This window comes from Filicampus tigris, chromosome 6 (genome assembly GCF_054856515.1).
Source record: "Filicampus tigris isolate MCC_2025a chromosome 6, RoL_Ftig_1.0, whole genome shotgun sequence".
Taxonomy (NCBI): Eukaryota; Metazoa; Chordata; class Actinopteri; order Syngnathiformes; family Syngnathidae; genus Filicampus; species Filicampus tigris.
In genome coordinates this window covers 17,386,164-17,401,878 of record NC_141222.1, presented here as the reverse complement: position 1 = coordinate 17,401,878, position 15,715 = coordinate 17,386,164, and the positions used below count along the sequence as shown (strand labels likewise).

Here is a 15,715-nt window from a genome sequence, read left to right as displayed (position 1 = left end):
GTGTTTATTTGAGGCGTGGCACTTAAGATTTCACATGGACTACTATGCCGCCTTTTGAGGTCACTACTTGAGTGAATATGGTGGGTCAAACGGTGATAATGTACCTACTTATAGATAACAATTTTATATATAGCAAAAAGAGCAAGGGTGCTGATAAACACGGGAAAATGTGGGTGATCCTTTTCCAGTACACATTTTTTTAGGAAGTACACACACACACACACACACACACACACACACACACACACACACACACACACGATGTAGATATTAATTTCCTTCTGAAAATACCAATGAGGTTTTGGCTTGTTTAATGATAGCGAGTGCAGACCACCCACCTCACTGCCTCACACACACACACACACACACACACACACGCACACACAATTTGCAATATTGTGAGTGGTAATGCAATCCAAACTCTCCAATCTATGTGAGTTTATACATCACACAGTATATCAGCTGCGTAAATCATAACTTTTCATTATTGGAATCATTCTTACTCCCAGAGGACCCTCCGTGGTCTGGTGGTCTATCACGTCCCAAACAGAACTGGGAATAAACACGGAGGAGGAGGATTGTATACCAAACATTTGAACCGGCACTAATGTTGTATACACCAACATGAACATTCTCCATTGATGTTTTAATGCGCTTATTTGGCGTTTCGACACAGCTAAAACACTACAGGGAACCCACAGCGGATACGTTCCGACCCGCCCGCCAAAGGTGAAAAGCCGCAATATAGGGACCATTTCTTCATTTACAGTATGTTAACAAAATGCATGTTGGCTGGAGTAAACCAGCCTCTTACCTGAAGTCAGAACTAAAAATGCCAAAAATGGACCTTGGACTTGTTTTTGGAGGAAGCACCACATGTAAATCATGTTAAGAGAAATTGACTTTTGTGAATGCTAACATATAAAATCCTCTGCTCCTCCTTCCCTTTGTGTCGTGCATCCATTCCAGTCCGTCACATGTCAGTAGCACTTTGGTTTTAATATGAACACATGCATCTGTCATTCCAATTCAAACCCAAAACAGTGGCGCTGCTTCTGACCACCTGAAACATTTCCTACTTACAAAAAAACATAATTAACAGTGAGCTATGGTTACGCTAATAGTGTGTCGGTATTGAATGGATGTCAAATGATATTTCATATTTGATTTACTATGCTGGCTTTACCTGTGTGTAATCACATGTTAGATTCTGTCCTTGTTTACTTGTTCAGACCTCAATACTGACTCTTGTCCATGAAGTGATGCAATTAAGTGTCCCACTGAGGCTCAATCTGTCATGTGAAGACCCACATCGCCGAGATCAGGGCCACAGGTAAGACCGACAACGGCTAGAAATGAATTCAAATACATCTTAATAAATTCAAAATTTTAACTGAAACAAGAATTTGATAGACAATGACGATATAGTAAGACAGTATTTCGCACTGGAAAGAAGAATCTGCAAATATGTGCAAAATGACCTTTTTGAACACTATAATGTGAAATGTGTTTTTCATGACAATCTAGTCAGATGCAACATACAGGCACATTATGCTATGCTAAAATAATTTGAAAAAGTAACTACAAAATGGTAGGTTTAAGTCAAATTTAAGTGGTTTGGGGTCAGTTAAAGGCTGCAAAAAAAAAAAAAGATAAGATTAAAAGGTAAGTACTTTAAGGTTACTTTGATTTCTTTTCATTTTATACTAATTACAGTGAATTTTTGTTTGTTTTTCATCAAGCTCCAAAAAAATGTCGTTTTGTAGATACATCCGTCCATTATCCAAACCACCTATCCTCATGAGGTGCTGGAGCCTATCCCAGCTGTCTTCGGGCAGCAGGCGGGGTACACCCTGAACTGGTTGGCAGCCAATCGCAGGGCACACATAGACAAATAACTGTTCACACTCACAATCACACATAGGGACAATTTAGAGTGTCCAATTAACCTGCCATTCATGTTTTTGGAATGTGGGAGGAAACCCAAGTACCCAGAGAAAACTCACGCAGGCGCGGGGAGTAAATATTTTTAGTTTTGCCATTCATCTACTACCAAGCAAAGCCCCTCCCCTCTCTGACATGCGCAAATGAAGCGGCTGCGGCATTCAGGTTTCAAATGTCCCGCGGTCAAACGCCAGCGCTCCTTCTTCTTCTCCTTCTTTTTCTTCATCTCATTCTTCTTCTCCTTCCTTTTCTTCTCCCCTCCATGCAGACCGAACGTGGGCATTGCACAGCGTTCCCGCCGGGGCATTCCCAATGCAAGTACACGCACTTGGGTAACTAGTGGCGCATTTGAAGCATTCAGAGGCCATTTTTGTCGTTTGCCCATTTCGCCGAGTAGGTTGAGATGAACTTTGGCCATCTCGCGACCACCTCACACGCATGAGGGACGATTAGTGGGATGGACTAAAATCTACTTCCGCCCTTGCTTAGTCCGTCCCTTTTTTAAAACTCGTCGCCCCCCGTCCTCCGTCCCAAAAATGGGCATCAATCCAGGATGGAGGGACGAACCGTTCCGCCCCGAGGACAGAATGCCCAGCTCGGTTCGCCAACTGGCTCAAAGACAAATTTCCCTCGGGAGAACTCAAAACGTTGCACTGTCATACACCAAGGAGTACATGCTAAAATGAAAAGTTGGCCATGCTCAAAAAACAAAATTTCAAACCCACACACAAAAATTGAAAGGCGTCCAATCGGGCTCCAAAAATGAACACTAAATAAATCCATTCCCAAAATGGAGACAAGTAAACAACATCAACATGGGGAGAAAATTATTGCCTATTCACTCCTTCCTTGGCGCGGCTTTTTTATTCGCGCCGCCTTCGCCACAGCACTAATCCTTGTTTTGGTACACAGGGCCGCCTGCGTCGCATGCTAATCCGTCCAAAGCTCCGTGTCCAAAGGCTGCTGCCGTTGCGAGCTGGCGGTACGGAGAACACGCTGACGCAAACCACCAAAGGAAAGCAAGGAGGCGGCAAATGGAAGCTTGTGCATTTGTATGTACATTGTCACTCTTGTCAATAATCACTACAATACAAATGTTTCAAATACATAGATTATGCCTTTCTGTATGGAAATTTTGCTTAATTGAAGTGCAAAATACAAGGCCCAACGCAACAAATTTAGTAGGATTTTTTTTCATTTTAAGAAAAACATCAAACACTCAAATATTTTGAGTTCAGAGTTTCAAGCAAAATAACGCACTACAAATTTGTAGGATTTCCAACCCCCAAGATTGTAGGAAGTTACTCCAACAAAAACGGTATGCATTAACTCATTCACTGCCAGACATTTTCAGACCCTCTTTTACCCTAATGTTTGGAACAAAATTTGGAAAAAATACAAATAAATTCCTGGGATTGAATGGCTGGACGGTGAAATGACAAATTTGTCAATGGAAGTCAATGAATTAAGAATATGATTTCAAGCAAAAATAAACACGTATTAAACCATTTTCTGAAATGAAAGACAAAAGGTAATTCAAAATTTTGTTTAGGATTTAAAGCAAATTAGATCATTTACAAAATTTTTTAAAGAAAAGAAAAAAGTGCACAAAAAATAATAGAATTTCTGGCAAAAATATGCACTGGAACAAAAAGGTAATACATAAAAAAATCAAGCAAAAATGAAAATGCCCTTAAACATTTTATTGCATTTCACATAAACAAAATAATGTACAAAGAATATATTTAAAACTAAAACAATAAAAATGTATATACAGTACTGTATATATTTAAAGCAAAGTAACAAACTAAGTCATCGAAGTTCAACCTTAAAAAGCACAAAACAATTACTATGATTGAAAGCAAAAATTATGATATAAGAAAAATTGGACAATTCAAAGGAAAAAAGAAGGCTCTAAAATAAAATATATAATATATATATATATAATGTAGGAATTCAAGCAAAACGTAATTCACAAAAATTTACATTTTGCATTTAAAAACATTTAACAGGCTTTCAAGCAAAAAAAGTAAAGCATAGAAAATAGTCTGACTTGTTTTGTTTTGGGGGTTTTTAATGCAGCTTTCCATTTGGATCCATGCGTCTGGTGGACCTCTCGGACCAACACAGTGGTCCCCTGAAGCTTGTGGACCACCAGCCCTCAACCCCTCCTTACCCTAACCCCAATCCTGTATGTAGTTTTGAAGCATCCAGACCACTTTGGTGGGCACTTTGCTCAGCTATTTCCTCCACTTGTCTGTACCAACTCACATTTTTCTTTTCATGTGCACCTGCACGTCTACTACCAGCACACGTGCAAAAACATCATTGCAACTGCAATAATGCCCTCCTAATGTCCGTTTCGTCTGTGTGTGGGTGTGTGTTTGTGAGTGTGTGTGTACATGAGACTGTGTGTGTGTGATTGCATTCATGCGTGTGTGTGTGTGTGGGTGCATGTTTTTGAATGTGTGTGAGATTTACTGGTAAATATCAACACATCAATTCTTCTCTTAACTTATTTCTTTGACAAATTTTGAAGCTAAACTGCACGTTTCAATAAAAATGCTCTTCCAAGGCCGAATATGTTCATTGTGTTAAGTGTATTTTCTTGTCCGTTTTTCAGCTCGTCTTTCATTTCACAGGGTCACACCTTCTCACATCCAGCACCCTGCAATTACACCGTCAGGTAACCTCCCCCAAGGCCACCACCACTCCTTCCCAGTGGACAACGGACGACCTTGCGGAGGGACTTTTGTTGTGTGGTTTTGGGGGCGGAGCACACTGATGGATTGCGGCTGCTAATATATTGATAAAGTTTTGCGTTCAAAGCAACGCTGGAAAAAAAATGAGTGCGTTAGGATGTCAAGAGTTTGTGGTGATGCTTCTCCTCGTGACCATCTGCCTGACGCATCAACAACTCAGGTAAAAAAAAAAAAATCCAGATTATTGTTATATGTTGTTTTTAATTTGGTGATTTGTGTTTTTTGTTGGACTAGGTTGGTTAGAAGTCCAACAGTTTTTGTTGTTGCTTTTGTTTTGTTATTGGACTGTCTAGTAAAAAGAATACTGAGTAGCTCCAAATGTTGTTTTTGAGAGACTTGGTTAACTTACTTCCAAATGTTTTGAAAAAAATTACCCTTCCGGTGAATGTAAATTGTGTCAGGGGACTGAGAGCACTTCCCTGTGGAATGCCATGAAATTTAACATGCTTTACATGCACACTATTGTGTCTGTATTTCATTATTAATGGGGATTCTATTCAGATGGAACATGTTATTTAAGAGTAAATGTGTTGAACATCAGCAGGTCAGACAAGGACGCGGCAACAGCGTCTCCTTTGGGTCGGAACCAGTTGGGGCTGTGCAGCTACGGGTTGGTGACTTTTTGTTGTCCAGGATGGATGAATGTCAATGGCTTTTGTCAACGTAAGTCCATTCGCAGTTCAGAGGTTATCAGATTAGCACGAGCATTAAGATACTGTCTCTCAAGTGCTGAAATGGAATTTACCTGCTAAAACATAAATCAAAGTCTGGGAGGCTGAATTTTGTAGATTATTTTACAGTAGTTAACCCTAGATTCCTTCATTTCTTTTTCAAACTGGGATTTTGAAAACACAAAACAGTGCAATAGTGGTCTAACTTCAAATATCCTTCAAATCTATCAATATTTCTTGAAAGATCCATCCATCTGCAGGGCACACATACTTACTGTAGACGAACTACCATTCACACTCACAATCACACCTATGGACAAGATGAGAAATAACATTCACATATACTAACACACACATACACCCAAACTAAAGCGCCACTTCCTTTTTGAGTCTTCTATTTATCTCGACACCACACACTCTCTATGATGTTGGCCCACCTTTTCTTCTTCTTCTTCAACTTGTAATACTTCTACTACTACTACTTTTACTTCTACTACTCCTTATATGTTTCCCCTTCTTCCATGTGAATGTCAAAACTGGAATTAACCCTTGATTTAGACCAGTATTCATCTGAAAGTTGCCTTCTGTCTGTTATTTCTGCCACTTATCAAAAATGGAGTTAGTCCACTTTAGTTCTCAGTGGCTCACTTGTTTTCCACAGCGGTGTGCAAGCAGTCTTGTGTACACGGACAGTGCGTAGGACCCGACAAGTGTTTATGCTACGCAGGCTACAAAGGACCACTCTGTGACCAAGGTACACCCGGAGGACAAATTTTGAAACAATACATGAATCCATCCTCTAATGCTAATTAATTAGATCATAATATTTGTTCATATCCAGACGTGAATGAGTGCGGTTTCTCTGCGCGGCCGTGTTCCCAGCGTTGCATGAACACACTCGGTAGCTACCGATGCTACTGTGAACCTGGATACGCTCTCAGTAAAGACGGACAAACCTGCACCAGTGAGTCCTCACTTCTACACTTTCGCAACTAGAAATTTCTTCACCTCATTCATTTGCGTAGATATTTATATTCGCCAGCTTGAATCCAAATGCTGTTAGCATGTCCGCCTCACAGTGCGGAGGACATGTTTTCGAATCCGTCCCCGTCCCTGTATGTGTTTTGCATGTTCTACAAATGCATCGCGTTGCTTACAAAATCCTTCAATTTTTTTTGTCTGTGGGATTTTGGATGTAATAAAGTCATGTTTCGTGTCTTCTGTTTCAGTGGTTTATGTGCAGTAGGCGTTGACGAGTGATTGCTTACGTGTCTTACAGAAGTCGCATGCATCCCCCTGCGTTGCCAGTTCGGCTGCAACACAAACGGCCAAGGAGGAACGGTGCACTGCCTGTGTCCGCCCGGCCTCCGTCTGGCCGCGGACAGAACAACCTGTGAAGGTAGAAATTTCACTCTTGACTTTGTCGTCCTAAAACTTTACCAAGACGACTAGTCTGTTAGCTAGTCAGGTCGGCAGGTATTGTTAGGGTATAACTCGGGTTTCGCTTTTAAGGCCTGACTTCCTTCATATTCAGACTGTGACCAGGGTCTCTTTTTTTGATGAAATTTTCACTTGCCAAACAGCTGCTTAAATTGTGCATATGATGGCTAATATCTTGAAAAAAAAAAGTCTGATAATTTGTATAACCGGGCAAGGAAATGAAAGGAAAGTAATAATTATTTTGATCCAAGAAACTGGTAGCCATCAGTGTCATGTCCCTGATTGTTCAAACGTCTCGAATGAGCCAATGTAAAAATGAAAGACTTGTTGTCACAACAGACAACTCCTGACCTGTCACGTCCCACCCCCCGGTCTCGCGCCCATAAAAGGAAACAGGAGTCACACAAAACCTTTTCAAATTGTGCTATAATAATAGCAAATAAAAACAGTAAACACCCTTTTCCACAAATCTTCATCCTAATAATTGCCTGAGCCATTCTTACCTCACTGTCACAATATCAATTTAAAAAAAAAAAAAAAAAAAAACATGCTTGCTAAAAAAAATAATAATAATAAAAGTTATTTTTTCATGATGTGTAGATCCAGGTCAAAAGTTCAATCGAGGCAACTGGATTCTTCTTTTTTGTTGTAGGCTAACAAAATGCTTTTGGCTATGCCTGCGAATGTGCCTTTAAGCCCCTTGTCAAGTACTGTATATCACCATCGTTATTTACTGTGGTGGGTCAACATCAGGAATTCGGCTTTGAGGGTGAGTGGGTCAAGGGGCGTCATGAGGGATTTATCGTGGACCCGAGGGGGACGTGTGTTTGTGTGTTTTGGGTCAGCGATTGTTGTTCAAAGCGCTTCTCGCTTCAAAGCGCCGCCTCCACGGTCAAGGTAGTCGTTTGGGTGGCTAATTGTTGTTTTAGGGCAAGCCCCAGCGACATTCAAATGTTTGCTATTTGGGTCGCGGCTTTAAGCTTGAATATGTGTGTGTTTTGCAGATGTGGACGAGTGTCGCCGAGTGTCCTGCCCGCTGCGCCGGGCGTGCAAGAATACATTCGGCAGCTTCGTGTGTGTATGCCCTGAAGGCTTCGTGATGGGCATGCTGCACGGATCGGTTCGATGCCGAGGTGCGGCTTTTTATTCGAGTTGCAGATTAAAGAAATATGCTAATTAGTGGATTGCAATATAGGAGCCGTACACTCAAATATGTGTGTATACGTAGGCTATATATACGTATGCATATTTGTATAAACACTATATGTATATATACACACACACATATATATGTATATATATATATATGTATACATATATATATATATATATATATATATATATATATATATATATATATATATATATATATATATGACTAGATTCTCTCAACATTGGAACTTTTTTACATACAAATCTGAATTTATGGTTCTGAATTTCTGAAAATATGACTTCCTAATCGGAACCGTGCGACTTAAACCGCATAACTTAATATTTAAATAATATAAATACCTGACTTCGTTCCCCCAACTTGCTACTTTTCTTTTTTTATAAGACTCACTTTATGTTGTCTTCCTAAGTTTATTGTTGTCAGTATGACTCTTGATGTTTCTGACCCCCTTTCTCACAGATAAGGATGAGTGTGTGATCGGGTCTCACAGTTGCAGCCGTCATGCTCGTTGTGTGAACACAGACGGTTCCTACTCCTGTCAGTGTCAGCAAGCCTACACGGGCGATGGACACACCTGCTGCCCCGGCAGAAACATCAAGCCTGCATTGTTCGTCAATTACAAACTCTCCAGAAGGATCAGGACTGGTCCTCACTTGGCGTCTTCTACAGATATCCACGATATTGTCAAGCGTAGGTCAAAACCCAAAATGTGACTGGACTTCTCCGCACTCATATCAAAACCTTCTTGACTATTTTGATAAAACAGTGATGTCAGGGGCGGCTCACCGTTTAGGGCACCAAATCACTTTAGCCACACTTTTACAAAAGAAGAAAAATTGAAAGAATTAAATTCATAGTATTGCTTGTAGGATTTCAGTTTTACCACGTTTTTGATAAAGTACACAAATCAAGTCAAAATAAGGGGGAAGGCCTTCGGGGGGGGGGGGGGGGGTCTTCTGCCATGTCGAGACCTACGTGTGCAAGGAGAATGTAAGATTTAAAGATAATGTAAGAAGCCATTTTGATTGGCTATGATCAAAGTTGGCAATGACCACTCCCACCCCGGCGCCGCCCTTCCTCTCACAGACCTACTGGCCTGTTCATCGACAAAATTACCAACATCGGGGCTAACCTGCCTCTGCGCAGATTTGGACATATCAAGAGGCTGCAACCTCTCAGCTGCAGGCTGAGTTGAGTTGGGCCAAATTAATTCAAGCACAAATGTGTAAAGGATATAGGAATGAAAACTAAAGTATTGCTTGTGGAAATGCCACACCTTGTGCTGTTTTCAATACACTGGAAATGTTGTTTTCATTATGTCCACAACCTAATCTCTCAATTATAAACATTCATGAAGCCAGTCTACCAATCTTTATGTCAGGGTTTAAACATCAATCTGGGGACTGATGTTTTCATACCTCGCCGTCTTCAGCCACAGGCGTTCATGTTTTCGGAAGTCAGGTGCAAGCCGGCTGGACTAAGAAAGAAAGACAGCGACAGAGCGTAGACAGGTCAGAAGCAGCCGCCAACCGGGAATCTTCGTCTGGAAAGCTCTTCCTGTGTCGGGAGAGCAGCAATGATTGTTTCATGTTTTATCCCGAGTCAATTTTAGGGTTTCCTTTCCAGAAGACACTTTGAGGGAGGTGCAACAACTTGACAAAAATCAAGAAAACGTGTAAACTTCCGGAGGAGGGGAAAAAAAATTTAAATTACTTAGAGTACCTTGAAGATACAGTGGCAAGTGACATTAATAACACTCGTCAACAAATATTTTTAATCAGAGATATTAGTTTCTAGATGATTTTTTTTGTGCTAATTCTGAATCTACCCTCATTTTCTCCCTAGCACATCAGGTTTTCATAATATATTTAGAAATATTTAGGAATTAATGGTTAGGTTCAGCTCCAAGTGAATTTTTTTTTCTGAAACGTCTTAGCTGTAAATTACATCACATTTTAAAATCTTATTGTGCAAGCTTTTGTAAGTAAAACTTTAAAACAAAAATTTAAAACATATATTAAAAAAAACAACTGATGTCCTCTAGTAAAAAAAAAAAAGTAAAGACATTTTGGAAATCAGCGTCAAAAATACATTAAGGAACACAAAGCCATCGCTGATTAAAATTTGCTAATATCAAAATACTAAAAACAACAATAATGCATGTACAGTGGACCCCCACTATTCGCGGGGGATAGGGACCAGATTGGCCCATGAATAGTGAAAATCCATGTTTAATTGATGGCCGTTATAAATGCACTGGAAAAAAAAAATTTTAAACAAAAAAAATCGCCAAAAAATGAAGATAAACCTCCAATAACCATTTTCCACAAAAGACGGTGGTTGGATCCCCACCAAAACCAAAAAAAACACAGGAAAAAAATAGAGAAAACTTTTAAAATTTTAAAACTGTTCAAAAATTTTTTTTTAAGTAGGTTGAATCCGCAGGTGCCGGACCGCAAGTATCAGGAGTCCACTGTAATAATAATAATAATAATAATAACAACAACAATAAGTGTAATGAGAGGTGCTGTTGCTAGGGGGCGTCACATTCTGCTGCTTGTTGGGGGTCTCGCGGTGAGAACAAGCAGCTGCTGGAGGGCCCTGCCACTGACCCTATTCATCCCAACAGCAGGTGTCACAACGTGTCCCGCCTCACACATACACATGCACAGTCAGAAAATGTGTGTGTGAGTCAGGGTTGGGGGGCTGGGGGAGACAGAGGGGAGACCTGGAACTACTTACTGAGAACAAAGAGGCAAATCAAGGAAAAATGCAGCCTCCTCGAATAAATCTCACCACAATGCTGAGAAAAGTCCCCAGCGCGCCCTCGGAAAAAAGCAGGAAAAACCTGGTTTCTTTCTGCCCAAAGTGTCTCTCCAAAAGGCAGAAATAGAAAACATTTTAGATAAAAGCAAGCAAGGCAGCCCCCCCACGCACACACCCCTCCCTCGCTGAAAAGGACCTCACACCAAGACAGGGTGTAATTCTGACCAGAAAACTTTATTTACCCGGGAAGGGAAAAGAAAAAAAAAAAAGCACTTCGACAACAAGTGGTGAGTGCGCTACACCGCGGGCTGGAAACTTCTTGTTATTTTCTGCTCAGCGATCAAAAATACACACCAAAATAAATGTACATTGAAAAAAACATACATTACTGTACATCCAAATAAATACATATATATATATATATATATATATATATATATATATATATATATATGTACATATGTATATATATATATATGTATATGTACATATGTATATATATATATATATGTATATATATATGTACATATGTATATATATATATATATATATATATGTATATATATATATATATATATATATGTATATATATATGGGTTTTTTTTTTCATAAATTTTTCATTAGCGTTGCATCGTGCATGAGTGCTAGCCATTTTCAACACTTCAGATTGGTCAATAATCAAAATAACACCCACACGTGTGGACTGACCAATAGTATACATTTTTGAAAAAATATTAAATTCACCAAAATGTGACTTACGAGGCTTTGGCCCGACGCCAGCGATATGTTAAAATAACTCAAATGTACAGCAACCAAAATGTACAGGGTGAATCGGCACGCAGTTACAGGCGCTCCACTAACTTTCTCCTTTTTTTTGTCGGTTTTACGTTGTGCTAAACCGTTTTGCACTTTTTACAGTGTTTTAGCTGTAACTTTGTCGCAAATATGGAATTTTGCTGTTGTTGTGAATTGTCAGCCTGTTTACAACAGATCACTTTTCTCCTTTATTTGTACTTTCCACCTGCGTATTCTATTAGCGTCATGCTAAGCCGATATTTTATTTAGCGTAAATTAATGGCGCTATTGGACTTTCACTGTTTTTCTATGATGTTCCAAATGTCGGGATCTTCGCCCAAATGGAACCGGCTAGCATCACATTGATAAAAAAAAACTATTGCATACCAGGGGTGATATACAGCTGACTAAATAACGTGAGTTACTCACCACAAGACAAACCGTACTTTTTTGTTTACATTCAAACTTTCAAACTAAACACCGAAATAAACTGAAATGTTAACTAACTTCTTAATTAAAAAAGTCAAACTGGATAGATTTATGTTGAGAGAGAAGCCAAAGTTCATTATTTATTACACTGGTTTTCAAATGTTTTTGCATGACCACTTGTTGCTGGGCAGAGTTTGTGGGGCGCAATCAAAACAACCCCATATCTTAAATGAAAAATTGGGTTACCCTACAAAATCTGAAACACGGTTTTTATGCTAATATCTGCACTCCCATTACCTTATTATGGTTGCAACACCAAAAAAGCTCAAGAAAAAGCAAAACACATTCTGTGACATTCCAGTTCCAACACATTTCAATGGTACCGTAGATTGCCGATATTAGTCCGGTTTTTACTTTGAATCGTCACTTGTTGCGCGGTAGAGTTTGAAGGGCACGATTGTGACCGCCCATTAGTCTAAGTTTAAAACGGGTTTATGAATCTGTTGACATGACAAAAACATTACTATAGGATTACGAGACTTAAATCACTGCTCTGTATTACGTATAAGGGACAAAAGTAGGTCTCATTTGTTTATAAATGAAAATGAATGGGCTTAAAGTAGCAGTCACTTTGGTCACGGGGGAATAATCAAAGCTTCCTGTTATCTTAGACGCGGCCATGCCCTCTGAGTCACTTTTAAATCACATTATATGGGCTCCACACGCTCTCCTGTGTGACCCCTTCCTCCCCCTAGGCCCCCAAAAACACACTCAAACATCAAGCTACCGTTTATCAGTGACCTTAATTCATGTTTCCAATCCGCATGATTTCTTTGAAGTGAACACATAAGTTACCCCCCACAGCTGCACGAAAAAAAAAACATGAAAGAGGTAGACTTGACCTGACCGGAATTCACCACGAATAAATCGTTCTTCATATGAGAGCCGCGCCGCCTTGTTCGGGGATGGGATTATCCCGGATGAAGCAGGAAAGATTTCCCCCTGCTTAAGCTACGGCGGAATGCCCCACTCAGGACAAGGTGAAGGGAAGTGAGAGCGACCAAAGGAGTGCACTTTATTCTTCTTTTTGTGCGCCAATTACGAGGGAAGAAATAGCTTGCGTTTCCACTTTCCTCTTGCCAGGAGATCCGTCTTTGGCCCGATGGAAAACAAGAAGAAAAAAATCACAGCCGCAAGACTTGATAAGAAATTGTCTATGGAATTTATTTTTTAAAATGACAGCTGAAAAAAATTTTTAGCATGGACACTTGCTGGTTGGCCGGGTTGGTGGGGCATGATCATTTGTGCCCCCAAAGCCAAGAAAACAGGTTTATATTGTTTCCTTGGAGACGTTGAACAGCAGGCTTCCCCTCTTCACACAGCTGAAAGGACAGGGAGAGGCGGCAGGAAGAGGAAGTCAAGAAGCAGAAGCAGAAAATGAAATTTGTTGAAGTCTTGCGATGTACAACTAGTGGGCCTGCTGGGAACATATTCTTGAAAAAAATATGTTTGGGTTGATTTTCCGCTTTAAAGCGGAAGTCAACCACAAAAAAATCTTGACAAAAATATGTTCAATGCGCCTCCACTAGTCTAAACACGGCATTCTGACTAATATTGTATTCGTGGATTGTATTTATTACTGTACTTATGAGTTAAACAGCAAAATCCACCCGTTTTTAGCCATCTCCGGAGGCGGCCATTTTGCCACTTCATAGTTGCTCAGGGCTCAGATAACGACCAATCACGACTCACCTGTTTTCTGAAGCTAAATATCTTGCTAAATTTCTTGAAGTCCCAGCAGATACACCAAAGTCAAACGAGATTTCATATTTGCATGTGCCCACCCACAGGCTGGCCATGCTGGCAGCAATGTCAAAAAAAGAGACTCGCTGGCTGGCTTGCCACTAACCTCCTGGAAGGTTGTCGGGGCCCCGAAATCACACCCTCTGACTGCAGCCAACTCCTTTTCACTCGTGGGGTGGAGGTTGGGGGTTGTGGTGAGTTGACATGGTGGTCATGTGTTACGTTATCTTCATGTGCACTTTGGCCCACCCTGATCACAGCGGCACGCTCCAAACCTCCTCACATGGATTGTTTGCTTTATCATCCACGGACTGACAGGGAGTGTTTACACACAGACACCGTTATTGTTGATATGTTCTGTGATTGCTGGACCACAATGAACTACGCAACTTCAACCAAAAACCCCAAACCATTGCATTGTTGAGGTTTTCATGATAGCAGATATATGACTCTTCACTTGGCCTCCGTGCATGCACGTTGAGCATTTTTATTGGTATTGAAATGACAGCAGTGTTTACATCATTTGGCAAGCTGTGTTGGGTTTTCCAGTGTTTTTGTTCGGAGTCCAAGCAGGTGCTTGCCAACAAGACGAAATCAGAAGTCTCCCTTTTGGAGCAGATTTGACAGATACAACACTGACATCTTGTGGGCATCTGCAAGTGGTGCATATAGTCGCCATCATGAACTCCTCTGATATTTGTGAAAGTTTTAGACAACCAGTCCTTGCTTCAATTAATGGGCTTGCATATAACATATTCTTGAAAAAATATGTTTGGATTGACTTCCTCGTTAAACTTTGTCTATGTAGTCAAGGTAACTAACTGAGAACAGATTCTCGTATACATTGTCGACCTGGCCGCAAGGCAAAGTAGATTTATTTATACAGTATAGCGTATTTCATTCAAAAGGTAATTCAATGTGCTTCACATAATTTAAAGCAGAACCTTCAAAAGCATTTACAAACAAGTTACAAACAAAGTTAAAGACATTTGAAAATCATTGTAAAGAAATAAAAGTTGCTTTCTAAAATTACTAAGAGAACGTGCTGTATAAACTTTATAACGGGCTAAAACAAGTGCAACTATTGTGTGCATACAGTATCTATATACGGTATATTATTGTACACTGTAGCACATGACCAATTTCTATGTAGGAAAAATGTCCAAATCAGTCTGGTTTCTTAAGAAAAAAGACAACAACACTATAGACCTGTAAATGTCTAATATTCCTGTTGTACTATAGACCTGTAAATGTCTAATATTCCTGTTGTACTCAGTTTCTAACTAGCCTTATTTGAGGAAAGAATCCATGAAAAGTAATGTATTACTTTTGTTGTAATTCCATCATTTATAACAAATGTAATCATAAAAAATATGCATATTATACAATGTACATAATTAGTCAATAATATGTGTAAAATACTGTATGTAGCATGATGATCATACAAAATGCATAAAATTTGATGAAGTCTGGAAATGAATTTGATAAAAAACCTTGAAAATTAACCTTTATTTATCTTGCAGTGTGGCGTTTATTCTCACAAATGTACAATAGTAAAATGAAAATGAAGTTTTTAAATAAATCATCTAAATAAGTGTCTCGGATAATCGATGGATGATGTCAAACTATGATCACGTAAAGTAAATCCAAATTCATTAGCTGACGTGGGGACTTTAGTCCATCAAACGTACTGATGTCTTCTTGCCACAAGATGGCGTACTTGACAAAGTTAGTAAATAATAAGAAAAGCGGCTTTCACCAACAGTATTTGTTTCAATGCGTGTAAATGACCTTCCACATGCTCTGTTTTACATAGTACTCTGGACCCCCGCATATTCGCGGCTCGGCACCCGTGTTTTCACCTATTCTCTGATTTCTTTTTTTTTTCTCATATTGTTTAAAAAAATGTTTTGTTTTGTTGGGGACTGACAATA

General features: G+C 39.7%; 2 protein-coding genes across 2 annotated transcripts; both read left to right on the top strand.

Moving 5' to 3' along the window:
- The first annotated feature begins 5,253 nt into the window (after window positions 1-5,253).
- Window positions 5,254-6,829, top strand: LOC147146040 (nephronectin-like). The gene is made up of 4 exons (XM_086032812.1): window positions 5,254-5,369; window positions 6,039-6,131; window positions 6,219-6,341; window positions 6,657-6,829. The coding sequence occupies exons 1-4, from the start codon at window positions 5,345-5,347 to the stop codon at window positions 6,827-6,829; spliced, it is 414 nt and encodes a 137-aa protein (XP_085888938.1). The 5' UTR covers window positions 5,254-5,344.
- Window positions 6,830-7,486: 657 nt separating this feature from the next.
- On the top strand, window positions 7,487-8,845 carry LOC147146039 (uncharacterized). The gene is made up of 3 exons (XM_086034324.1): window positions 7,487-7,586; window positions 7,822-7,950; window positions 8,448-8,845. Exons 2-3 carry the CDS (start codon window positions 7,917-7,919, stop codon window positions 8,699-8,701), a joined length of 288 nt encoding a protein of 95 aa, XP_085890450.1. The 5' UTR covers window positions 7,487-7,586; window positions 7,822-7,916; the 3' UTR covers window positions 8,702-8,845.
- Window positions 8,846-15,715: the final 6,870 nt, after the last annotated feature.

Bases quoted from the DNA above. Each gene is read 5' to 3' on its own strand.
- LOC147146040 (XM_086032812.1), top strand. From the start codon at position 5,345: ATGAATGTCAATGGCTTTTGTCAAC. The intron at 5,370-6,038 runs GTAAGTCCATTC...TGTTTTCCACAG, and splicing joins TGTCAATGGCTTTTGTCAAC to CGGTGTGCAAGCAGTCTTGT. The intron at 6,342-6,656 runs GTGAGTCCTCAC...CGTGTCTTACAG, and splicing joins AGACGGACAAACCTGCACCA to AAGTCGCATGCATCCCCCTG.
- LOC147146039 (XM_086034324.1), top strand. From the start codon at position 7,917: ATGGGCATGCTGCACGGATCGGTTCGATGCCGAG. The intron at 7,951-8,447 runs GTGCGGCTTTTT...CCTTTCTCACAG, and splicing joins CGGATCGGTTCGATGCCGAG to ATAAGGATGAGTGTGTGATC.